Below are 25,768 nucleotides of genomic sequence, written 5' to 3'. Positions count from 1 at the left end.
CTCCTGTCGGGGTGGTAAGTTCTCCCTCGCTGCCCTGGTGGGATGGATAAGATAACCAGAGGTAGTCGTGATCGTGAGACTCCCCAGTGAGCGACAAGTCCCCACATAAATCTAAGGTCTCGATGTGACACATTTGCCCAGAGCCCCACATGAGTCCAGAATAAGAAGTCTTCTAGAGATACATGTTCTCGCTTTGGTCCTTCAGAGCAAGGTAGCATTTCCAGGAAGGCTATCTGTACGTCCCTGAGCAAATGTACAGAGAGGGGCGAGGCGTGGAGAGGGCAGAGGGGAGTGCCTTTCCGGCATCACGTGTGGAATCGAAGCACCACAGGACCAAAGCGACACCGGGCGGCTCTGGAAGCTCAGATGTGTGGAGCTCGTCCTCACACTGGGGCTGGCCGTGGGTCGGGCCCTGTGTTGTCCTGGCTGGGGGAGGTGAGAGGGAGAATGAGGTACAAGAGTGTAGCATGGCGGAGAGCGAGCGAGCAGTGAATTCTGGCTCGTTCCACATTTCCCCTCGCTGTGGCCCCGTGTCGAGCAGCCAGTGGTGCCTCATTTCGTCCTGAACCCCCCAGCTGGGAACAGCCGCCTCGGCCAGTCGCTGCTCCTCCTTGGATATGCCAGGGTCATTTCTACGGTAGAGCTAAACATTCCTCTCTCCTCCGATCTAGGTGACCCGTTCCAGAATGACCCCTTCGCAGAACAACAGACCGCTTCAGCAGGTAAAAGCCTTTGTGGAAGAGGCTTTTTGGTTTTTCATGGACTGGTCCTCACCCTTATTTATCTACTTCTTTCTTTTTTTTTTTTTTTTTTTTTTTTTTGCTGAGGTGAAATTTGTAGAACACAAAACTCAACATTTTTAAAGTGACAATTCAGTGGCATTCGGTACATTCTTAATGTACAACCACCACCTGTGTGTAGTTCTAGAATGTTTCCATCCCCTAAAAGGAAACCTTATCCCCGTGAACAGTCACGCCCTCCTCCCCCAGCCCCAGGCAACCACCAATCTGCTGTCTATCTCTGGATTTACCTGTGTTTTCATTATTAAAGTCAGCTTTGTCGGGAGGTGTAATTTATACACAGCAGAATTCACCAATTTTAAGTGTATAATTAGATGAGTTTTGATAAATGAGTTTTGAGTTAGGTGAGAACATTTCCATCATCCCAGAAGGTTCTCTTCTGCCTCCTACCCCCCATCCCCGGGTCCCGAGCAATCACTGATCTGCTTTCTGTCATTATGGTTTTTACCTTTTCTAGAATCTCATATAAGGGGCATCAGTCAGCTACGCACTCTTTTATGTTTGGGTTCTTTCACTAAGCGCAGTGTTGTTTATTCATGGGGCATGTTTTTCTTCGCTTTCCAAAACACCTTCTAGATCCATTTGGAGGGGATCCTTTCAAAGAAAGCGACCCGTTCCGTGGCTCTGCACCTGACGACTTCTTTAAGAAACAGACAAAGAATGACCCATTTACCTCAGACCCGTTCACGAAAAACCCTTCCTTACCCTCAAAGGTGAGTGTCACCTGGGAGGCCTAGGTGCTGCCCGTGTGTGCCCTTGGCGCACACGAAAGTGGCCCTTCCTTATCCCCCGCCCACCCCCGGGCCGAGTCCGGGGCTCCAACATGCGGACTGAGCTCGCGAAGCCTGACACGTGTGCGCGTAGGCCGTGAGCGCCACACGGTTCTCCGGGAGCTGGGCCACAGGCATGTCCTACTCCTGGAAGGTGAGGTGACTAGTCCCTGTGAGGCTTGTCCCATGAATCAGGGGTCACGTTCAGAGGTGCACTGAGCCCGCGTCAGGATGGGTTGGGCCCCGAATAGCTCTCTTTTCTCTGTTCCTTCCTGTGCCCCTGTCACTTCAGCTCAGGCCCACTGGCTGGCTTCTCTGTTCTGTCGCCTGCCCCACTGCGACCCCATCTCCCAACAAAAATGAAACAAAACAAAGCATCACACATTCCACATGACCACCCTGCCATCTTCCTGGCAGCACTTAGTGTGTGAGGCACTCACGTGCCCCTCTCCACCCCCAGCATCTAGCGGACCGTGTGTTTTGCAGTGTTAGGCCCAACACACTGCATTAAATGGCTGTCAGCTAGGATTTGAAAAGCAAAACAGTGACTCTGATTGAACAGAGAATTCTCATGTCTAGGGGAGGGCGACTTATAGCCTCCTTTCATGTTCTGGGCTATATCTCTTCCAAAGCCCTACACGTGCCCTGTCTGTCCCTCTAGACCCAGGGTTTCTTGAAGGCCAGGATTGTTTTGTAACGTTTCCGTCTGTGAGACCTGTCGCGGGGACCCCCTTTCATTCTTGGTATTGAGCTGTGTGTGATGTGTGTTCTCACTCTCTGTGGGTCAATTTTGGTGAGCTTGTCCATCAACCAGCTTTTGGTTATGTTAATTTCCCCTCCTGTTTGTTTCTATTTCACTGATTTCTGCTTTTTATTATTTCCTTCCTCCTCTTTTGGGTTAGTACTTTGCTCTTCCATTTCTAACATCTGAAGATTCAACCTCAGGTCACTGATCTTAGACCGTTTTTTCTAATATAAATGTTTTCAAACTACACATTTTGCCCTGAGCACTGCTTAGCCACATTCCACGCATTTTGATATGTTCTATCTTTACTGCCTTTTGTTTGTGGTATGTTCTAGTTTCCCTTGCGATATCTCTGTTGAACCATGTATTATTTAAAATACTGTTTTGTTTCCAGATACTTGGTTTTTTTTTTCTTTTACGTGTCTTATAGTATCGATTTCTAATTAAATATGCTCCTAGGGAACATGTTTTGTATTTTTTGCGGTCCTTTTAAATTTGTTTATATTCATTTTATGGTTTACATTGGTGTCCATACTGTATAATTGAGAAGAATGTTTATCTATGGTTGTCAGGTTCTATAAATGCGAATTACATCAGTGTGGTTGATAGTACTGTTCAGATCATTTGTGTCTTTACTGTTTTCTGTTTGTTTGTTTGTTTGTTTGTTTGTTTGTTTTATAGCTTTCCCAATTGCTGAGAGAGGAATGTTAAAAATCTGTGATTGTGGAATTGTCTATAGCCCCGTTAATTCGGTCAAGTTTTGCTTCATGTATTTTGAAGCTCTGTCTGGTGCCTACACATTTCTGCTGGTTGTATCACCATGATGCAGTGACCCTTTTATCATTATAAAAGCTTTCTTTCTTCCTCTGGTGACACCTTTGTCTTGAGATCTGTTCTATCTATTAAAATAGTTGCCTCATCCTCCTTATGCTTACTCTTTGTACGCTATACCTTTTTTCATCCATTTACTTTCAATAAATGGGTTTCTATATATGAAGGGTCTTTTAGAGCGAGCATGTAGTTGGGGCTGCTGGTCAATCCAGTCTGGAAATCTCTGCCTTCGAAATGGAGTATTTAGACCATTAACATTTAATTCAGTTATTGTTGTGGTTAGATTTGAGTCTATTTTATTATTTGCTTGTTCTTTATCCCCTTTGTTTTGTCACTCTATTCCCTTTCTGCCTTCTTCTATTTATTTATTTATTTATTTATTTATTTATTTATTTATTTATTTGAGAGAGAGAGAGAATGCACTAGGGGAGAGGGGCAGAGGGAGAGAGAGACTCTTAAGCAGGCTCCATGCTCAGTGCACAGCCTGATGTGGGGCTCGATCCCACGACCCTGGGACCATGACCTGAGCTGAAATCAAGAGTCAGACACTCAACCGACTGAACCACCCGGACCCCCCTCTGCCTTCTTTTAGACTATTTGAATATTTTCTAGAATTCCATTTTCTAGTATCTTTTGGCCTATTTTACCTATATCTATTTCTATTATTTTTTAGAGGTTGCTTTAGGGATTACCATATACGCCCTTAACTTTTCATAGGCTCCTTGGAGTGAACGTTACATCACTTTATGTAAAATGTAGAAAACTTGCAGCCAAATTTTCTTGGGGGGTAACGATCCTGTCTAAAGGATAGATCCCTTTATCTACCTCCTCCCTAGCCAGCAGTGTCTCCTCTTATGTTACAGGTGTCCTACGAATATAATATGTCTAAATACGTCATAAACCCTGGAAGACAGTCGTTTAAGTTTTGCCTTAATCCACTGTATGTATGTAAAAGAAATTTTAAAGAGGAAAAAAGTGGTCTGTTTATTTTTGCCCATATATTTGCCATTTGCTCTTTATTCCTTCCTCCGGATCTGACGTTTCCTCCCATTATCCTTTTCCTTAAGCCTGAAGAACTTGGTCTGGCACCTCTTCTAATACAGGTCTGCTTTGTTGTCATTCTTGAAGGGTATCGCTGCCTGAGCTAGTAGTTTTTGCCCCTTTCAGCACTTTGAGGGTATTGTTCCACTGCTTTCTGGCCTTCCTTGTCCTTGAGGAGAAGCCGTCAGTCTCAGGCACTTGTTCTCCCAAATGTACCATCCTGTTCTTCTCTGGCTGCTTTCTCCCTCTCTGTCTCTCTGTCTCTCTGTCTCTCTGTCTCTCTGTCTCTCCCTCTCTGTCTCTCTCTGCCTTTCAGTAGTTTGTGAAGCATATGTATGTGGTTTTCTTTGTATTTATGTTGTTTGGGGTTTGCTGAGGTTCATAAATCTCTAAATATCTTTTACTGGACTTTGCAAGTTTTGGGCTGTTACTTAAACATTTTCTTTGTCTCCCCTGTTCTCTTCTATCTTTGTGAGATTACAGTTACTTATATGTTAGAGCTTTTGCTGATGTCACCACAAGTCCCTGAGGCTCTGTTTTCTCATTCTTCTTTCTCTCTCTCTCTTTTTTTCTTGTAGATTGGATAATTTCTTCAGATCTGTCTTCTGTCTCACTTACTTTTTTCTCTATCTGTTGTGTAGCTGACCTAGTGAAGTTTTATTCTAGATAGTGTACCTTTTTCAGTTTTAGAATTTCCATTTGTTTCTTTGTGTGGTTGCTGTTTTTCTGCTAAGATCTACCCATTCCTCTGAAGAGTATTTTCCTTTACTTCATTGAGCACAGTTGTTACTGCTTTAAAGTCGTCCTCATCTAAGAATTCCAGCGTCTGGGGCGTCTTGGGATTGGTTCTATTGATTGTCTTTTCCCTTGAGAACTGGCCACATTTTTCTGGTTCTTTAGAAACGTATCCTGTGTATCATGAGTGCTCTTTCGTGGTGACTGGATACTGCTCTGTTCCTCCAGAGAGTCCGGACGGCGAGTTTTCTGTTGGGGTCTTAGCTTCGCAAAGCCCTCAGATTATAGCTGTCCAGACAGAAGATTCAACTTGGTTCTGTTCGTTCCTGCCCACCTTGAATTCTCGTCCAGAGTCTTCCTGCTTTGGTTCACTTCCTGAGCTTTCAGGTGGTTGCTTGTATTTACCTGTGTTTTGTATTTTGTCCAGAGTTTAGAGGTGTTATCTGCAGGAGGGTTTGGCCTGTGGGGATTTTACTCCACCAGGGTTTAGTACAAACCACTTTATCCTCCTCGTGGCCAGCACCAGATGTCAGGACAGTGTGTGGTTGAACGAATGGCTGGGTAAATGAGTGAACTGCTTTTCACTCTTCCTCTCTCCTTTCACTCAGCTCGACCCCTTTGAATCCAGTGAACCTTTTTCATCCTCCAGTGTCTCCTCAAAAGGATCAGGTGAGACCGATGGCTTATTTTCCTTCTGACCCTCCCCGCTGCCAGTGGAGGGAGCCCACCCGGTGATGGTTTTATTTCCAAAGCTGTGTGTCCTCAGAGTTTATGTCATTAGCCAGGGGCGCCCAGATCCTCGCCGGAAGCACTTTAGCCAAAGCCAGCTATACCTCCCCCCGCCCCCGCCACTGCTCATCTTTGTGGAAAGGGAGGTCGGCAGTAGGGATGAAGTCAGTAATAGCACCACTGTTACTGGTTGCTCTTTGCTCATTGCTCCTTACGGATCTCTGGTTTGTACCTTCGGATCTTTTTCCTAAAAGAATCCAAAGTTTGACCGAGGGTACTGGCTTCTGCATTGAGGGAGGGGAGCATTTGTGGACTCCCCCTGGTTCTGGGGGACAGTCCCTGCTTGGTCCTACTGCCTTGCCTAGCAGCTCGTGCTTGCCTAGAGTTCATTACCATAGGTGGGTGTGGGGGTTATCCAGGCAAATTGCCCCCCCAAAGGAGAAAGCTTGGCAAACTGCACGGACAGGCTCCCCACATACATGGCGCTGGTGGTGGGTCACTGCAGAACTGCACCCCCCTCCCTGACCCGGGCTGTGCTTCCACACCTGTCACTAGTCTGCTGACCGTGAGCAGTGCTGGCTAGAAGTACAGATGGGGCAGAGTCCCTGTGGCTGTCCCCTAGGCGGCCGTCACAGCAAGAGACTTCCGGCCGAGCTAGACCAACCATGAGCCAGCGCAGGTGGGGCCAGGGAGGCCTTGTTGAGGGCCTGCGTCCAGGTGCACGACGGCCCTGGCCACCTCCTCAGATGTCCCGCGCTGGGGGCCGTGGAATATGGAGAGGCAGCACCTGACCCTGACCCCAGGAGGTGTGTTCCCTGAGCGCCCTGTAACTCTGCGTCTGTTGGTGCCACTTTGCAGGTCCCTTTGGAACCTTAGACCCCTTTGGAAGTGGGTCCTTCAATAGTGCTGAGGGCTTTGCCGACTTCAGCCAGATGTCCAAGGTAAAGCCCCACCCACGGAGCACGTGTGCCTCTGCCAGTGTCTTTGTGCCTCTTGTCGTGGTCTTGTCGTGAGCAGCCAGGCATAATTATTAATACCACGTATGTATTTCCTCGGCACCTGTCAGACTCTGAAACGCATCCTCATGTGAGGCCGTGAGCCGGCAGGCAGGGTCTAGAAAATGCCTGTGGTTGTGATTGGCTCCATTTCCCTTCCTCTGAGTGAAACTGCCAGAGCCCTGAATCCCTCCACGAGGCCTACGTGTCACGGGCTCCCCCCAGTCCTACTGGTGTCTGTTAGCTGCCAGATCTTAGGCAATAAAGTTGTGGCTGCACAGACCCAGAGAAGAGAAGGCATTAGGCACAGGGGACTCAGGAGGGTCACGGGTGCCAGGCCTGGTGTGCGTGCAGCTGAGACTGGAACTGTGGGCTGCAGGCTGGCAGGCGGGAGGGATCCGGAGAACGTGGGCCGGTTATGTAAGTGGGAGCTGCCTGTGAGAACCCGAGAAGGGTTTGGAAAGTGAGGGCTGGGTTTTGTGAACAAATACACAGGTTCAAGACAGATGACACTCCTGCACTTGTCGGGCTGGGCAGTAGCTGCGTGCCACGCTCAGGCGAATATAGCCCCTGGTGGTGTCGGGGTCCTGTTGTGCAAGGGGCTGGGAGTTGTGGCTAGGAAGCTCTATCATTTATTTATTTATTTTGAGAGAGAATGCACAAACATGAGCGGAGGAGGGACAGGGAGAGAGGGAAAGAGGGAGAGAGGGAGAGAGGGAGAGAGGGAGAGAGGGAGAGAGGGAGAGAGAGAGAGAGAGAGAGAGAGAGAGAGAGAGAGAGTCCCAAGCAGGCTCCATGCTTAGTGCAGAGCCCAGTGTGGGGGTCCGTCTCATGAACCATGAGATCGTGACCTGAGCCGAAATCAAGAGTCGGGTGCTTAACCCACTGAGCCACCCACCAACTGAGCGTTGCCCTGAGAATGCTAAATCTTTAACGTAGCAAAAAGTCAGTAGATCATGTCCAAAATGGACAGATCAAGAAATAACAGTAGCTGCCCATGATTATAGAGGTAAATCTCAGAAGAAACCGCTAAGAAGTCAAAAACGTCGGCCATGGTGAGTGGGAAAGGCAATGGTCCGAGGGTCTGCAGATCTTCGTTATAATCTTTAGCGTCCCTTGGTTTTAAGTATGAGTACGTACTTCTCTGATAAGAATTCGGGAAAGCGGCATTAGGTGTGCCCCATGTGGGCCTCAGGGCCCCGTCCCGAGGACCCACTTGTGCTCTGCTGCTTGCTAATAGTCCCTGCAGGCGGGTGAGGGCCTCACAGCCCGCGGCCCCAGAGCCATACTTCTTCACTCATTCCTGCAGTCTTCAGTATCCACCTGCTCCAGCCCAGGTGCCATTGCCGTGGTGTGTGTGGGGCGGGTGGCGGCCACAAGCGGGAGCCTGTCCCCATCCCTGGTCTTCCCTCCTAGTGGGGAAGGCTCACAAGCCAGATGGTGGAGAGGGAGCTGGGGAGGGCATCTCGGAGCACGTGGGAGCCGAGCATCCGCAGCAAGGAGTCACTTGCTTCCTGCACGCTGCCCACCCCTGCTGGGCAGCCCCCACCCCTCCCCCACCCGTCCCCGCCGAGCCAGCTCCCGGGGGGCCTGCTGGCCCCACGTACACTCAGCCTGAGGGACACACACTCGTCTGGGCACTGAGCGCTTGTGGTGAGCCAATGTGTGATTGTGGCACACGGCTTCTGAGAAACCTTTGAGACTCTGTTCGGGTTTTCAGAGAAGCACATTGAGCGTACTTCGTCAAGGTAGCAAACCCAGTTTCTGGCCAGAGAGAGGGTGTCTGCTTAGCCATCGGCTGTCACAGGAGGGAGCTCGGAGGTGCTGGTGTAGCTGCCTCTCATTGCAGTGCCTGCAGGGAGCAAGCCTCCGTCCCTCGTGTGGGAACGCTGGGACTCGGACGGTCAGGATGCTGTCTGGGATTGGCCAGAAGGCCCCAGGACAGGAGATTTGCTCGGACGTTTGCCTATCACTTGGCGGCTGTTACACACGGCCCTCCCTGCTCCTGGAGTGGAGCTGTGCGTCCTTCGCTTTCTCGTCCCTGCTTAGTAGGCAGGAAAATCACCTCTTGAAAGCAGAAAACTTGTGCCACACGGTGGCAGCAGTCCCCAAACGAAGGGGCCTGCATTGCATTCTCCAGCTGTCCTCCAGCGAGCCCTCTCCCTTTGGGAGGCTGGCCCCAAAGACAGAGGGAGTGAGCCGCCAGTGGCCAGAGCTGAGACAAGGACAAGGGCACAAGAGGTGCCCTTTTGAGAGGTGTCCTCATCGAGGCTGCATGGGCTGGCGGGGGCTGTGCAGGGCGGCCAGTCTGGATGGGCTCTGGGCTTCCCTCTCCTTGTCCTCGTGTCCCTTGATCAGGCTGCACACACACGTGCACTTGTGACTCCAGAGCTGGTGGCCCCTTCCTGTTGGAGGCACTGGCTGGACGGAGCTGGACGGGGCCGTGGAAAATTTGTCTCCAGTGCTCCTTTGTTTTGTTTCCACGCTCCCGTCACCTCCCAGTGTCCTGCCACTTGTCCAGCTGTGCACTGAGCCCTAACCTGGTAGGACTCTGTTTTCCCCTTCGGTTCTCTTTCTGTTTTTCAAGAAAAACATCGTGTGTATAAATAAAATGCTGAAGGAAATGAAAGTAAAGTGGCGAGAAGCCTTTTTTTTTTTTTTTTTTTTGGCTTCTTGGTTTTGTTTTTTTGTGTGTGTTTTTTACATTGCCAGCTTTTCCCCTTCTGAGTGGGGTGGCAAGGCGATGCACACGGAGCCCTTTCTTGACTCCACCCTAAGTCGAGGTGTCCTCCTCTGCGTGGCGGTGCAGAGGGAGGGTGACCTCCAGAGAGCTGGTTCCAGCACATTCCTTCGGGAGAATCTTCGGGCTTGCTGCTGGCAGGGGAGGTCCTCCCACCCCCCAACACGCAGAGATGTTTTTAGACCCGTGTTAATCCATCCCCTTGCTTTAAGAACAAATTCTGAGCATCTGAGAGTAAGAACAAGACCTGAACATAATTATTTCACTCCCTCCCCCCATGAAAAAAAGCCATCCGTGCAGTCCTTGGCTGGTCATCAGGCCCTTTCCAGTCGTTTTTCCAGTGGTTTTTAAAGCTATGCATTCCTATTTAGGGCCGTTTCTTAAAAGGTGAGAGTAGCTTGCTTTAAACCAACTCTTTAAACCGTGAACCCAAACATGTTCCTCTCAGAGGTGCTTTTTATAGTGGCTTTTCTCTTCTTTTTCTTTTTTTTTCTTTCTGAGCACGCTTCACGCTGTGCCAGCCCGGAGAGCCCCTGCCGGCTTTACTGAAACCCTTCTAAAAATAGCGACTTTCCCTGAAGCTGCAGCCTGAGGAGGAACGGGTCGGGTCCCAGAGGAGGCTTCTTGGGAAACCTGGAGTTGTGAAAATTGGGATTCGGAAATGTTGCTCTCGGGCTGTGTGGTGTTAGAAGTGCTGTGGCTCACGGACGTGGTGGGAGTGGGCCTTTATGGGTGGAGCCCTGTCCCACTGGAGGGAGCTCACCAGCTCAGTGGGTTTGAGCACACAGGGGACAGAGGGATATCCTGGCCTGCAAGTGCCCTCCACCAGCTGGGACCATCGTTATGGCTCGTGGTCCAGGCTGCAGCTCGTGGGCTGGATGGACAGGGACCCCGTGTACCCGACACACAGCGGGGTGTGTCCAGAGGGCTCCAGCTGCCACTCCAGAGCTGGTGCATTCCCAACAGTCGGGACGAAGACTGGGGTCCACGTGGGGGGCCTTTGGGCTGGTGATGCCACCTCCCTGCTAAGAAATTGGTTTTGATTCCCGCCTGCCTGTCTCAGGTTGTGCAGAAATCGCATGAGCCTGTGTTTGGTGAATGGCGGGGGCAGGAGCAGAACCCACATGCTCTCCCAGCAACTTTGCCCACCTACCCCTTACCCCCATTCCCAGACTACAGACTCTAAATAGACCTTGACACTTCGCCTCAACTCTCACGCTGTCGCCCTCCAGGGGCAGGGTCTATGGTTAATGGGAAACGGCAGGAATAAAACATCAGTAGCTGATGGGGCATCCGCAGGTTCCTATGGGCATCTAAAAGAATTTGACCACGGCCACACCCTTGGCATGATCATTTTGCCATCTTGGGCCAGTGTTTTTGGGGTATCTGTTGGAGCTGTTTACACATGACTTCGTTGCATTTTTGCTGCAGCCCTAGAGCGAGGGCCTGTCATTATGGCCATTTCACGGATGTGGAAGCTGAGGCACCGAGCAGTTGGCTGTGGCAGGGCCGGGCCTCCAGCCCAGGCAGGGCCTCCCAGCCTCCTCCTGACCACTGCACTCTGTAGTGCAGACGTTCCAGAAACTTGAGCTGCAGGACTCCCTGCCTTCTGTTCCTAAAAGGACAGGTGTCCACCGAGCCCAGAACGGGGGGGGGGGGGCAGTGGCCGCGGAGGGAAGAACCTCCTTGCCCTACCACAGTCCTGCCAGCCCCGTCTGCCCCTCTTGCTCTGAGCTTCCTGGGGGGCCGGCATGGTCTTGGCAGGGGACTGAGTCTTCCTCATTTGACCCCCGTCTTCCTCAGGGCTTTTGCTGTCCCACTGACCCCGCGACCTGTTCTGCCTCTTGGCTGCATCCACCTGTGTCTCTCTGGGCCCGAGGACAGAGCTCGGCCTGGTTCAAGGCCCCAGACCTATCGCAGGGGGTAGGCCGCCGGCAGTGGAGGGCCCTGGCCCCGGAGGCAGATGACGTGGCTTCCTAACTCCCTGACTCCACCACTGAGGTGCTCTGTGGCTGTAGGCTACATCGCCTCTCTGTGCCTCAGTTTCCCTGTGTGTAAAGCGTCGTTGAAGACGAGAAGATCAGCAAGGAGCCAACATCTCCCACCCTAGAGGTCTCGGAGGGCTGGTAGAGGGGACCAGGATTGCCCAGCAGGATGTCCCTCTCGTTGTGGGCTGGCCACCTCTTCCCCACTGGAGCCTGGTGTCTATGACTGTGCCTGGGGCGGGGGTTGCACGTCATTATCCCTGTGCTCAGATCCCAGGGGAGGGGGAGCTGTGTGCCATGACTGGATCCCAGAGGAAGGAGGACTCAGGCCCTGTCACCCAAAACCTGCGCTGGCCCATCTACAGCTCGTCCGTCTGCTGCTGGGGTTTGTCGTGGCCCGGCACCATACTGGCACTCTGCGCACGAGCTGCCCACGGAGACGAGTCACGGCCTGCCACAGGGCTGCCCCACCACCTGGGCGGGGGCCCGTGCCTTCGCATGGTGACGTGTGTCCTGTGGCGTCCCACCAGGATATCAGGCAGGCACAGTTGGCAGAAGGGACTCTGGGGGCGGCGGTGAGGCTCGGTCAGTCTCTGAGAACAAGAGGGGATCAGGGTGGATGAGGTAGAGCTTGTCCCAGCTGGAGACCCCGTGTGCAGTGGGGCGCAAGGAGTTCCAGGGACCGGGGAGTTGTCGAGGGGATGGGGGCGGCCCAGGGATGAGGCGGAAGAATCGGGCAGTGGGGGGGTGCTGCCGAAGTCCCCCTGTACCTTGAAGAGCGCTGTGGAGGCCACCTGTGGGCACTGGGGCTGCAGACTGCTGTACACCTACCTGTCCCCTCTACCCCCCTGCCCACCCGTGCATGTGTCTCACTGGGAGGGCGGCTCTGAGTTGCATTTGAGGTGGGGGGGTGGGGGTGGAAGGGCCGTGCTGGAGGTGAGAGGAGCCTGGCAGAGGCAGCTGAGCCGGTGCCGGCCGGAGTGGGCGGGGCAGCAGCACCCTCGGGCTACCTGGGGGCGAGGGGGTGCTCCGCTGCCGTTCTGACCCGGTGCTCAGCCCAGAGGCGGCACTCGGAAGGGACTGCAGCTACTGCGAGGGCTTGGGCGGGGCCCATCGCTGAAGCATGAGCAGGAGGCCCAGGGGACCCTGGGGTCAGGAAAGACTCAGTGTCCCTGTGTGGGTAGGATGGTGCGTGTGGCAGGCCACACCCCTCTTGTGACATCAGCCCATCAAGGCACAGGGCAGCTCTCGCCTGCTCTCTGTTCGCTGGCTTGCCCCTCACAGGCCAGAGGACCCTGGCTGTTGAGGGTGGAGGAAAGCAGGGGTCTTGGGAGAGACCCGGGTCCCCGTGGGGCCGTGCCGCAGAGCCCCGGAGGGTTGGGGGCCTCGCCGAGGCTCTCGGTACGTGAGCGTTGGCTGAATGGACATCCGTTGCCTCCGTTTTAACGATTATTTTTGCCTCTCTTTCGTGTCCTCTCTTACAGCCCCCAACTTCTGGTCCTTTCACCTCCTCCTTTGGAGGGGCAGGATTCCCAGATGACCCCTTTAAAAGTAAACAGGACACTCCCGCTCTGCCTCCGAAGAAACCTGCTCCTCCGCGGCCTAAACCGCCCAGCGGTCAGTACGCTTTCTTCTCTCGCAGCGCCCGCCCCCCGTCGCAGGCCGGCGGCGGTAGGGGGACCAGGGGCTTCTCTGTTCACCAGACCAGAGTGGAGCAGATGTCGGGGGCCCCACGCTTGGCGCAAGAGGGTCTCCCTCCCGCTTAGGCCTGGGTCCGTGCACAGTGTGTGCCTGGAGCACGCCTCCCACCCCACCCACCCTCACCCTGTCCTGGGGGCCCCTGGGCTCCAGGCTCAGAGTGGGCCTCCGGGGTGGTCTCCAGAAGGCCCAGGGCTCAGCCCTTGTGGTGGCGTGTGTGATCAAGATCTGGTGGCCCCTCTGGCTTCCCCTCCCACCCGAGCTGTTTTCCAAGTTGGCTGAGGCCTCCCCCTCGATCCAGTGCCTCCCTGCTGGTTAAGGACTCGGCGTGGGGTTTGGGGTGGGGGTCCTTTTGGCCGTGCTTGATGCAAGAGGAGGCAGGTGGCTCTGGGCTCTTTTCTGCTTGGCTCCCGCCCGGTGTCGCTCCCGAAAAGCTCTAAGCAGGGGGCTTCCTGTAGACCTGGCCCGTCCTGGCTGTGGCTGGTGCTGCTGATCTCTCTCTCGGTCCTGCCCCTGGGGCCCCACTCTCAGGAGAGGGCCCAGGTGTCCCCCTGAGGAGGCCGAGGACTCAGAGCTTGTGTGGGGACTCTGTCTCCTATGACGGCCACAGGCTGACAGGCCAGGTTGCCGGACTCGAAAGGAGAAAGCTGTTGTTTCGAGTGGCAGAGGGATTCACTGCAATTTCCTAGCCCCTTCCTCCACCCCTGCTTACTGTTTCCTTGCTGCCCTGGCTTCAGGCAGTCTCCGCGACGCTGTCCTGAGTGGGTGGCCATAGGAGACCCACACGCTCCCTCGAAACTTGGTCCTGCCTGAGGTAGCTTCTGCCCTTCAGTCCGCCTGGGGCTCCACTCGGCGGCCCGTGGAACTCTCTAGTGACACCTGGTCATTGGTCCCAGGCCCTCCAGTCATCCCATGCAAGGTCCTCCCGTCAAAGTCTTCCTCTTAGCAGAGGTGAAGGGAGGGGAAGTTATTTTTAAGAGGCCGCCTGCCCTGTCATATCACCTGAGAGAGCTACGGCTTGCTTTCAGGAGGACGGGAGCCCCGCCTTCAGGGCGGCTCTGCGGGGACCCTGACAGTCTCCTGATGAAAAGTCATCAGGCCTCCGTGCTCCACCTGAAAGAAGGGAGCCACAGCATGCGTGCACATGCCTGCATACCCCCCACCCACGCATGGGTTCACGCTTATGTGCCTATGTGCGTGCTCACATGCTCACGTGCTGCTCACACGTGCAGACGCGTGTGCACACATGCACACATTCCCGTGCACCCTCGCCTGTATGTGTTCTCACACAGTGCTCCCACGCACCTGCATGTGCGTTGCACACGTCACGTTCTCACGCACACACGGGCTCGTACACGGGACAGTGCAGGAGGTGTCGGGCCTCAAGGAGATGCTCCAGAACTTCACGCTCAGGGTTTCTTGGAAACTCTTATTTCCGCCTCCTCCCCTTACTTGAACCAGTGCCGGATCTGCATTTAAACTTGCTCTTCACTGTCCCCTTCCCCCTCGTGTCACCCTCTGCAAAGCCTCCGCGCCCTGTTTGGGCTTCTGCTTGTAGCGCACCGCGGACTTAGAAAGCAGAGAAGCTATCCGCGTTTGGGAGAGGTTTGGGCCTGTATTCTGGGGAGTCTCAGGCTGCTTTGCTCTTGGCTTTGGGCCACCGTACCCTTGCTCTGCCGTGGCCGGTGAGGTGCTGGTGCCCCAAATATCCTGTTCATGTCCATAGACCCTCAGGGAGCACTTGTGGGTCTGTTCCCTAGCCAGCTTACCTAGCAAGACCTCCAAGAGAGGACGGGCACCATGATGGTCGTTTCTCAGAAGAGGAAAGGGAAGTGAGAGAGGTCACGTGGGCCACCCACTGTCACCCAGCAAAGTGGCAGCAGGGCCAGCCCTGGACCCAGTGACCTGCCCCCCCTGGGCCTCTCCATCCCTGTCGACAGTTGGAATGAGGTTCAGAGTGCTCTGGAGATTGGCGATGTGTGCGCGGTGTTTGATCTGTAACGGCCGCGACGTACCTGCGTTGAGGTCTAAATGTCTCTCGTCTGATTCTCTTACCTAGAAGCAGTGGCTGATCAGAAAAACTCTGTGCTGTACACACTGCTGGGTGGTAGGTACACGCCGTGTGAGCGTTGTCGTTTGAGCGCTTCCAGCGGTGGCTCAGCTGCGATTTCGTACTAACCTCTAACAACACGGAAGTTGCCGGCCATGTAGATGCACCCCACGCATGACATCTGAACCGAGCAGTTGACGCTTTAATGATTGCATCTGGGGCGGGGGGGGAGGGAACGTGCACCCTGACACCACCCCTCCACGTCCACACTGCACAGAGCGAGACCGAGTAAGCCCCGGAGCAGTCGGGGGGTTAGCTGGTTATTAGCAGGACAGGTCAGTGGACGAGTCTGGAGCCAGTCCTGCTCAAAGTGTTTGTTATGAGGACAGAGGGCACGACTTGTGTTTTCTTGGCTGCTTACAACAGGCAGCAGCCAGGGAGATGTCCAAATTTTGTTGTTTTTCTGTTTTTGTTTTTGTTTTTTAAGAAAACGAAGGCCAACCTTTCGAAAGTGAGGGAACAGAATGTGCTTCTCCGCTCTTCTCACTGACCGGGCCTTTTGCCGTGTGGAAAGGCCACCCGGCCGGCATCTGAGGTGGCCACTGCCACCTGGGAACACCACATGGTCACACTCAAGGGCCTTCCCAGCTTGCGGAAGGCCCCACTGTGGCCCCACCTTGGGGGCAAGGTGAAGTGGGTACCCGGCTGCTGGGGGCCCTGTGGTCCTAGTGAGGGAGCCCTGCTCCATGGAGATCCCAAGTGGATGGTCCAGACTGCCTGGAGAGAACGGTTTTTTCCACAAACCAAAACTCACGGCTTCATGCCTGCACTCACAGAAACCAACATGAAGGCACGGCTCGTCCGTAGTAGGGTCTAGAACTCTGCCAGGTCTCTGCACCTGGAGGTGGCTCTGATACGTGAGGCCACTAGAATCCAGGATGGTAGGTCAGGCTCAGTCCGTGTTTCTGGACATTGGCGCAAGGGCCAAGGGTCACATTCTGGCTCTGCCATCTCCTTGAGGGGTTCTGGGCGAGCGCCTGCTCCTCACCAAGCCTCGGTTTCCCTGACTGAACATGGGACCGACTCTGGCTGAGCAGGGGCCGTGTGGAGAAAGTGCCCTGCACGGTGATGACCCTCGCTGTGATGTGTGTGATGTGTGTCCCCAACCCCTCCCAGGGTCCCGGGACCAGGACACAGGTCCTCTTCCACAGGCTCCTTTCCCAGAGGCGGACAGAAGCTGGGCCCGAGGCAGCCATGTGCACGCCGGGAGTTACCAAGGGACCCTTTCCCCCACGAGATTGCAGTTTGGCAGAAACCTTTGCAGTTGAAAGAGAGCATGGGTAGCTGAACTTCAAAGAGGGCTCCAGGGTCCTCTCTGGCGAAGCTCAGCTCTTGTCGCTTGTGCGGGACGGGGTGCACGTTTGGGTCTGAGTCACGCATGGTCTTTTGGGTACCGTCTCAAGCATGCCGTATCTTGCAGCGTTCACCTTCTGTGGGAGTTGTTTTTGTTTGTTCTTAAAAGCTCCACTGGGGTTTGACGTGCAGTAAACTCGCGTGTTTAAGTGTCAGCCTGTTGCGATCACGGTGGGGGACCGGCCACCTGGGAGCCTCACCGAGGTTCCCTGTGAAAGAGTTCTGGTGTCATGTACATGTGACTGGAGCAGCCCACGGCTGGCCATCGGCTTTCGCTGCTAAAGATGCAGTTCTGTCTTGACCCGAGCCAGAAAGCGTGCCCTCCAGGCCACTGAGAATCACCCTCTGGGACACCTGGAGCTCCAGGGTCCACACTGAGTTCTCTGTGCTCAGAGCTCTTTTCTAGAAAGGTCTGTCAAGGTATTCAGTAAGCAGCAGGTGCCTGTTCTTGGTAGAGAGAATTGGTTTCTTCCAGGCAGATGCAAAACAGACCCCGCTCGCAGCCTCTGAAACCTGTCAGTTAAAGCTGGTGCTCGCACACCTCCCCCAGGTAAACAATGGTGTATTTTCTGCAACGGATCAGAGACCGAGATCAGTCAGAACTCACCGCTGAAGAGTTTCTAGGTAAAAGTTGTTGATTTGCAAAGGGAGAAACAGATTTTTTTTCAAGGGCAGGAAATGGCTGTGTGGGTGTCAGTGATTGGGCCTCCGCACCCCAGCGACAGATAGCGGGATCCTGCCCTCGGCCCCACCCTCCCCACTTCCTGCAAGTGCAGCCCTGTGCCCTGCCCGGCCCCTGCGGCGCCCCCAAGTCACCTTTAACCTCTCCGCAATTTAATTAGCCTTTTATTACTGCTAATGACCTTTTCACCTCCACAATAAAGCCGTGCACAGGCCCAGGTTGCCTTTTTTGGTCCCCTCCCACCTGCCCTCAATTCGCCAACCGACACAGGGAAAATGAAATCGCATTTAATCTGAGTCCTGTTTGAGTCAAATGATTAAAAAACAAAACAAAACAAAAAAGCAGTCCTGTCCCCCCTGGAACGGGAGTCCCCTCCCACAGCTGTGTGTGGACGCCACGCAGGGTGACTGGCTGCCGCCCACCCACAGGCCAGCCCGCTCACTGGGCGGTCACCCTGCCCGTCCCGGGTGAGCCGCCCGCAGGACTCGCTCGTGGAGGAAGCCCCGAGTTCCTCCACAGCACCGGCCCGTGTGCACGCTCGGCTCTCCACCTGCTCTGACAGGCCAGGCTGAGGCTGAAACCGGGGTGGCCGTCCTTCGCCCGTGTGGGTCCCGGACCTCTTGTTTGTCGCTCAAGATCCACTTTTAAAATGGCTTCTCCAGTTGAGCCGTGCGGTTAGCACCTCAACCTTGAACCTAACTACTTTAATTCCGTTCCCACGATGATTTCAAAGAGATAATTCGGTGGGTACAAGCGAAGTTCTAGAATGGGACAAGAGCGGTTCGCCGCCATCTCAAGAAGCCTGGAAAATTCTGGCACTTGCCGGCCAGCCTGGGTCGGGGTGCCGCAGCGGAGCCGCGGGCGCCGTCCCCGCCAGCTGGGGGGGGGGGGGGGGGGGGGGGGGACGAGCATCTGTGTCAGGGCTGGGGGTGACGCCCTGGCAGCACGCGCTCGCCAGCAGACCCTGCTCCCCGCAGACAGAGAAACGCCCTTTTCCTCTCAGCCTCTTCCTTGAGAAATGCCTGGAGATGGACTGTTCTCTGGGGTGCATTTCTGCTCTGCAAAGTCGGCTGAGTTTGAAAATAGAAGCATTTGCCTATCTTAGCACACGCCCACCCTCCTGCACCCCGGAGGGAAGATTGAGTGGGAGTTGAGTGACACAGTTGTCATCTGTAGCTCAGTGGCGTGGGGTCCCGGAGCAGAGGAATCCGAGTTCCTGGGGGGCTGTGGGGCCTCAGGGTGGGGTGTGGGCTTAGGGAGCCTGGACCCCCTGCCCATCCTGCCACCGACCGTGGGTGTGAATGGATAGGAGCCACTGCCCCGCCCCTGGTCCCCCGCCCCCTTCCCAGCCATCTTGAGGGCTTCATGTGCCTGCTGCCAGGCTTCCCCCAACCCCTTGGTTCCACTTAGAGCGACGTGAAGGAGCCTAGGAAGGCGTGCCCGGTGTGGCCCCTACTTCTCCACGGTCCCACATCCCCTCATTTCTCGATTCAAAGCACCGAGTCATTCCTTTGCCTTTGCCTCTGTCAGCTGAAAAACAGCATGTGCGTGTGGGGCAGGGGGCAGTCTGGCCATGCAGAGAGCAAGAGTGGGGGGGTCCCCTGTTCTGCTAAGACTGGACTCACTCCTTGCAAGCTGCCCCCACAGTAGGAGGGAGCTCCTGGGGGGCTGTGCACCTCCAGTGCACGCACGCTTTCTAACCGTCTTTCAGACCCGCCTATGACACTTGTGATTTTGTTAAATGTGGGCACGACGCCTTTCTGCCCGTGCCGAGGTAGCAATTTGGCAGCTTTGGAGCTCCTCTGTAGGGACGAACGGAGGCTGGGCCACCTCGGCCCTGTGGCACACACCCAGGGCTCCCCCCCCGTCTGGCTGCTGCGTAGCCACGAGCGTCTCCCCATCCCCTGCCAGGGCGCCCTGAGCCCCTGGGAGAGGTTGGCGCAGGTCGGCGCACGGGGCTGTTCCAGCAGAGTGTGTCGAAGGCAAAATTCAAAGAACAAATGTGATTTTTGCAAAAGCAGAACTATGAGACCTGCAGTCTGTATTGTTTTTGTTGTAAAGACTGATCTGTAATTTGACAGATTGGTAAGTTGACTTGTAAGTCGCAAACTCCTCTCCCTGTTTTGGCACAGAACTAAAGTAGCCCCTGTCGGGAGCCTTTTGTTGAAACTTCTTGAAAATCCTCTCTCAGTGATACGTGTGTCTTGAGGACCCAAAGAGTGTGGCCACTTTCCTTCCCCCTTTTCTCCTCTCTCTTCTGATGGCGGGTTGACCCCACATCCACGGGGTTGTCACCCAGCTCAATTCCATGACCTTTGACCACCCCAGACACCGTAGAGGCTGAAAAACATATCAGTTGTGGAGATGCCTGGTGGATAATAGTAAATATTTGTTCAGCTTTTCTCAACAATTCAGTACCAAACCTCATCCTGTTCCCCTCAATGCATTAGGCAGATTTTTCTTAAAATTCAGTAAATATTTTTAGTGGAAAATCTCAACGCTGTGATGGTGGGGACCTCAGATTTTATCTGCCGGGGCTGTGCTACTTGGCACGGCTTTGATCTGCGGGGTTTGCCTTCTCTCACATGTGCATCAGTGAGAGCGAGCACGGCTGGCATCTGCAGGGCTCCTCGCTTGCAAGCCGTTAGTTGGTCCCGAGCGCCGCGGTTGGAGAAATGGGTTTCTTCCCTCCCTCGCCTCCCCCATGTCCCTCCAGATAGGTGGGGGCCGGAGGAAAATGCTGAAGTGTGTTGGTTGAAAAGCAGTCTCTTTCAGTCAAAGGTTCCCGAGGGATTATGAATTTGAAGCCTTGTGCTCTGCACGTGCTGCTTTTTTTCTCTCTTTCTCCCCACTGCCCCCGGTGAAGCTGTTTTGCTGAGGGCGGGGGGGGGGGGGGGGGGGCGGGAAGGGAGAAGCCAAGAGTGCCCCCTCCCCAGCCACAGTCCTCCCTTGTGGTGTGACAGTCAGAAGCGTGGCAATCGGGTGGGTGCCCGTGCCGTGGAGGGTGAGGGGCAGTCGCCCGAGGGTCCCCTGTTGTATAGGGTGAGGGGCAGCTGTGTCGACGTGTCCCGTGTTGGCATAAATGGCAGTTGTGTGAACGTCCTGTGTTGTGTAGGGTAATAGCTAAGGTGGGGCAGCTGTCCTGACCACAAACCTTTGTTTTTCTTTCTTTCTTTTCTTTTCTTTCTTTCTTTTTTTTTTTTTTTTGTTGTGTTTTCTTGTTTTTGTATTTATCTCTCAGCTCTAGAAACGTAGTTGCATTTTCCAGCTGCGGCCTTGAATCTTACAAATAGAGCCCAGCAAATGTCTAGTTGGGATGAAAAATGCACTCACACTTCGGTGCATTTTTGATATTTTTACCCTTCAGGTTCATCGAGACCCTCAATCACCCAAAACCTCTTCCTCTCCTCCTAAGTAAAGACTTTCAAATAAGGGAATCTACCTCCCATCAAGAGTTTTGAGCATTCCCGGTTTTCTGTGTTTGTAAGCCCGTCATTTTTCCCATTGGCGGGCCGGGCTCTTGCGGACCCTTCCTGGGCAGCGGTTTCCTGAAAAGCGCGTTGGGAAAGGGGTGACAAGGGGGCAGTCCTGATGTCAGAGACTCAGGGGCGCCTGCCCGGGGCCCGGCCGCTTCCCCGATCCCGGGTGCCCAGGGTTCGGGGGGCAAGGGGGGGGCACACACAGCCTTGAAAAGTTAAATAGGAGAATTAAAGAAATTTCTACCAGGGTGGAGCCGGCCACTGGTTTTTTTTTGTTTTTTTTTTTTTTTAACAGCACACACTGTGGTAAACCATCGGGCTCGTATTGTTTTTGCCGAAGGCAGTCCTGTGTGCGGTTTCGGTGCACCGCTTGGGTAGCTGTTGAAACTGTTGCGGTTTGAAATAAGCCCTACTTTGCCTTTTCTTCAATCTTGCACTCCTCTGTTAATGAGGACTCCTCTGAGGATTGGAGAGTCACCGTGGGCGACGTGCCCGCAGCTCCCAGCCCCCGGGGGGTCGTCGCTCGGTGCCTCCTCGCTCACCACCTTCCCTCCGCCAAGGGGTCAGGCGGCGCCCCGCGCAGCCCTCTAGGAGTGGTGACCCCACGCCTCCCAAATGGCATGTGTCGGGAGTCACCCTGGTTAGTTTCTTTTCCAGCCCTTTCTAAAAAATGATTGCCGTTGCCTCCTCTGCACCGTGTTCTAGTCAGCATCTTTCCTTCCTTGTGGTACCTGGAGTCGTGGAAAAGGCAGAAAACGGGCAGTGACTTGGCTCAGGGGCACGGAGGCAGCTTAGAATGACTTTGTCACGTTCGAGATAAACTACACCTCAGAAAATCGGAAAAACGATTAAGGCGTTAGCAGAAGTGGTTATGTAAAAGCAGGAACTACACCCAGAATGTTTGAAAAGTGCAGCTGCTAAAAATAAATGGGGGTGCAGAGTAGGAAGTTTGGACCGAGGGCAGTCACGGTGTGCGTTTCTTTGCAGAAAGCCTCTGGTCGCCAGCACGGTATCAGGCCAAGCCAGAGTCGCCACCGATTTTGCACGTGTCGGGTCCAATAATTCAGCCTCTGCGCCCAAGCACAAAAACAGACAACCGAGAAAAAACCGTTTTGTTTCTTTTTTTTTTTTTTCCCCTCTGAAATCAAGAGCAGTTGATGTGCCCTGGTTTCATACTAACGCAGTCATGATTTCTAAATAACAACGGTTTCAGCAACGGAGCAAGACCAGGCCCCAGCAGTTTTGATGTGAACGACACTTTTCATCTCCCCGATCACCTCTCTGCTTGTCAGAAACCTCAGCTTGAAATCCTAGTGGGCTGGATTCTGAACCACCACCCCCAAAAGCAATTTAAAAACCACAACAAGCCCGAACCAGGGTGGGGAGATGTTCCCAATTTAAAAGAAGGAAAGAGCACAGAGTAGGCGCTGCCTTTGAACATTCGGACCGTTGTGCTCCTCGCGCTTGGGGCCGGGCTGGGGTCGGCTGACCCCTCTATCCCCACTCCGCTGTCTGCCCTTGGGACCAGACCCTGCAAGAAATGCTCCAGGAAGTCAAGCAGCTGGCCACTTGGCTGTGCCGTGCCCTGGCATTTCCAGCCTGTCCCCAGCAAGTCTGTACTTTTTCCTGTATTAGAATCTTCTTCTTCGGTCCATTGTCATTTTAGTTTTTGACTTGAAAAAAATCAGCCCACGAGGGCACCAGTGAATATTGGTCTCTCTTGCAGAGGAGGGCAGCCAGAACTCTTTTCTAGCTCCCCAGCGGGGCTCCCCGAAAGGGCCTCAGGTCCCTCAGGACAGTCCTGTGGCTCTTGTACGGCAGCCCCGGGCCCACGGGGACCCCCACCAGGGCCAGGGAGCGGTATTTGCTTGTACCAGCAGTTGCCGAGCCCCACCTGGGAGGAACTGACCCTCGTGTGCTGGGGGCTACACCAGGAAGGATCGGTGCCACGGGAGGGGGACAAGGCAGTTGGAGACCCCGCAGGGGAGGAGTGAGCCCTGAGGGAGGGGTCTGCCGGGGAAGGGCGAGGCAAGAGAGACTGGCTGGGCAGGACGGACGGTACAGGTGGTTAGGACAGTGGAAGTGGCAATGGGAAAGAGGCTGGGAGTGGCCATGCCACGAGGACCGTGCATACTGGGTTAGCATCCCATCCTCATGCAACCTGAGCCTGTGTCCCCAACCCTCAGGATGCTGTCCCCCAGGGCACCCCTGCCTGTGGCCTCAGGGGTCCTTGCATACACTGGGTCAGTGTGTAGATGAGGGCCAGTCTTCCTGGTGTCCAGGAGCCCCCGGAGCGGGCTTCACTCAGGAGCACGTGTGACCCCCCAGGCTCAGGCCTCGGCTGCTGCTGCTGCACAGGCTTTGGAAGGCGAGGTGGAGTCTGCCTCCTGGTACACTCCACAGGGGGGTCTTCTGGGGCTGTGCGTCTTCTCTCGGGGGCGGCCCCTGGCTTGTGCTCCACGCTGGGAAAGGAGGCCTTGAGGAGGGGGGATGGGCGGGTGCCTGTGAAGCGGTCCAAGGCGAAGGTGTCCTTGTCCGGAGGCTGCAGGTGCCACCGTGCCGCACACAGGGCTTCTGAGTGGCTGCATCAGAGCAGAGAGCTGCAGCCAAGGGTCCTCGGTTTTCTTGTGGGGGCCCCGGGGGGCTCCAGTCTCCCAGAAGGGCCTGATCGCATGGCAGGAAGAAGTGAGTGCTTACCGCCTGCTTGCTGTCCGAGCTCCGTGCCCGCTCCACATCAGGGGCGGGTGCGCTTTTCCCGTGAAAGGCCAGAGAGTCAGTGTTCATCCCCCGCAGGCCTCACGTTATCCTAGCAGCCACAGAGGACACGGGATCGAGCCGGCACAGCGTGTTGGCACTGGCATACCTGAGAAGCTTGGTTTACAGAAGCAGGCAGCCCTGTCGTGGGGGGATCCCTCCTCCTGGTCACTGCTCTGGCAGCCACGCGGGGTGGGCCCCTCACGACCCCCACGTGAGTGTGTTCGGGCTGCCGTAGCAGGACCACAGGCTGGGCGGCCTAACGGAAACGTACCACCGTCCCACGGCCCTGGGGGCTGGGCGTCCAAGGTCAAGGTGCCGAAAGGCTTGGCTGGTTCCTTCTCAGGCCTCTCTCCTTGGCTGGTAGCTGGTGATCCTCTCCTCATGTCTTCACGTCACGTCATCTTCTCTCTGTGGACGTGTGTGTCCTAATCCCCTTTTCTTATAAAGTCACCCGTATGGGACAAGGGCCCCCCCACAGGACCTCATTTTAGTGTAATCACCTCTTCCAAGACCCCGTCTCCAAATGCAGTCACGTTCTTAGGTGCTGGGGGTGGGCACAATATAACGAACTTGTGGGGGATGCAGTTCGGCCCGTAGCAACCCCTTTTCATGGAGTAGGAGACTAAGGCTGAGGACAGGGTCGAGGGGTGGCTGCTGTGCTACCCCCCGTCTCCCAGGGGTAGGTCTGGCCTGCCCCGGGGCTGGGCTGGAAGAGTTGAGCACAGGGCACAGGAGTTCCCCCGAGAGGACAGTAGCAACGGAGTCGGGAGTGCATCCTAGGCAGAGGGACTAGCCAGAAAAAAACCCCGCGTTGGGGGGGTTCCCAGGAAAGGAGGTGCCACTCGAGCCCTGGAGGGGTGGCAGGCAATGCGGTTGGGGAGACTTTGGCATGGGTTGCAGGGCCTTCGGGAGTCACCGCGCGATGGGAGAAGCATAGGCCCGGGGTGGGGCTGGGGGTACAGTGGGACCTGTAAGGAAGAAAGCTCCGTTCAGCGAGGGTGTAAAGCATCAGGCCCTACGATAGCATCAGGACACAGCAGCGGACGGCGGGGCCCTAGCCCCAGGGAGCTTATGTTGTGTTGAGAGAGAGCAAAAATACACACGTGACGTAATGACAGAAGGTAACAGGGGCCGCAGAACGGTAGACGGGGAGGCATCTCGGCCAGAAGTGGGGAGGGTCAGCCTCTGGCTCTGCAAGAGGAAGGGTTTCCCAGGCCTGGGACAGCAGGCACAAAGGACTCAGCTGGGCGGGGCTGGTGCGTATTCCTAGAGCCTTTGGGAGATCTCAGCAGCGTGGGGATCTGCTCGATGTTAAAAAGCCGTTAAAAAGCCGTTTTGCTGGATGAGGATGGCCTATGGGGCAGGAAGCTGGGAGGGGGAGCGGCCAGTGAGGTGAGCGGTTCCCAGGGACCCAGGAGAGAGGAGAGCTGCTTGCTCGGGGCGGTAGCTGCAAAGAGAAATAGGGCATCTCCGGGTGGTGTGGGCATGCCCACCCTTCCTCCCGCTTGGGGTGCCCCTGGAGTATGTCTGCCCCCCACTGTTCTCAGGTGGACAGCCTGGAGTTTGCAAGCGGCTGGGCCGGCCTCACCCGACAGCTGTCTCCTCTCCCCCTAGTCTGGGGACCAGGGAGGCCTTGACTCACCCGTTGGCTCATCCCTCAGAGCAGGGAGTAGGCCGGAGGTGCACGGCGGCCGTGTTGGGGGTGGTTCTTCGAGGCCAGCGGGACAAGCCAGGGAGCTGTGGCGAGCACCCAGAACACCCTGCTCCCTGCAGCCCTGTGGTGCGGAGGTCCAGGAGGAGGAGGAGGAGGTGGGAGAGCTGATGTCAGGGGGGATGGCACCTGCAGCAGCACTTGGTGCCGGAGGGACAGCTTGAAGATCTGGGCTCTGTCGTGGACGGGGGAGGAGCCCCCAGCGGTAGAGTCGCAGCCAGTATAGAATGTGGGGGGGGCTCCCCCAGGCCTTCTCTCTGGCAAGTCACTTGCTATGGGAGAGGGAGGTCCTAATTCCTGCTGCACGGACTCTGCACTACCCTTCTGGGGAGTGACCCATCCGGTCCCGTAACCCATGCCAGCGTGGCACACCCAGGGCTTCGGCAAAGGCTCTCTGGGGGGGGCTCCTTCTTCTAGCTCATAGGGCCCGCCCACCATCGGGCCCTGCGTCTGCCTATGAATCGATTTGAGGCCACTGGGAGAGGTGGGCTGATGCGCCGGCCTGCCCCCTCCCCGCTTCTTGGTCCACCTGAGTCCTACTGGTACTGCCTGGGGCAGGCGGTGTGACCGAGAAGGGTAGAACCCACTGTGGTGCAGGATGCCAAGG

The 25,768-nt window shown here is 55.2% G+C and overlaps 1 protein-coding gene across 9 annotated transcripts in view; it reads left to right on the top strand.

Annotated features, from left to right (window-relative positions):
* Positions 1–25,768, top strand: part of EPS15L1 (epidermal growth factor receptor pathway substrate 15 like 1) — a 98,163-nt gene that overhangs the window by 65,160 nt on the left and 7,235 nt on the right. For 3 of the 9 annotated variants that reach the window (XM_030303431.1, XM_030303466.1, XM_030303455.1), the window contains exons 18-23: positions 672–722; positions 1,377–1,513; positions 5,531–5,591; positions 6,510–6,592; positions 12,856–12,988; positions 15,129–15,176. In XM_030303431.1, coding sequence (XP_030159291.1) covers positions 672–722; positions 1,377–1,513; positions 5,531–5,591; positions 6,510–6,592; positions 12,856–12,988; positions 15,129–15,176 — 513 coding nt within the window. The remainder of the gene's footprint in view (positions 1–671; positions 723–1,376; positions 1,514–5,530; positions 5,592–6,509; positions 6,593–12,855; positions 12,989–15,128; positions 15,177–25,768) is intronic. The other 6 variants (XM_030303439.1, XM_030303475.1, XM_030303447.1 and 3 more) reach the window with 3 other exon arrangements.

This window comes from Lynx canadensis, chromosome A2 (assembly GCF_007474595.2).
Source record: "Lynx canadensis isolate LIC74 chromosome A2, mLynCan4.pri.v2, whole genome shotgun sequence".
NCBI classification, from domain to species: Eukaryota; Metazoa; Chordata; class Mammalia; order Carnivora; family Felidae; genus Lynx; species Lynx canadensis.
This window is presented reverse-complemented; position numbering and strand designations above follow the sequence as displayed.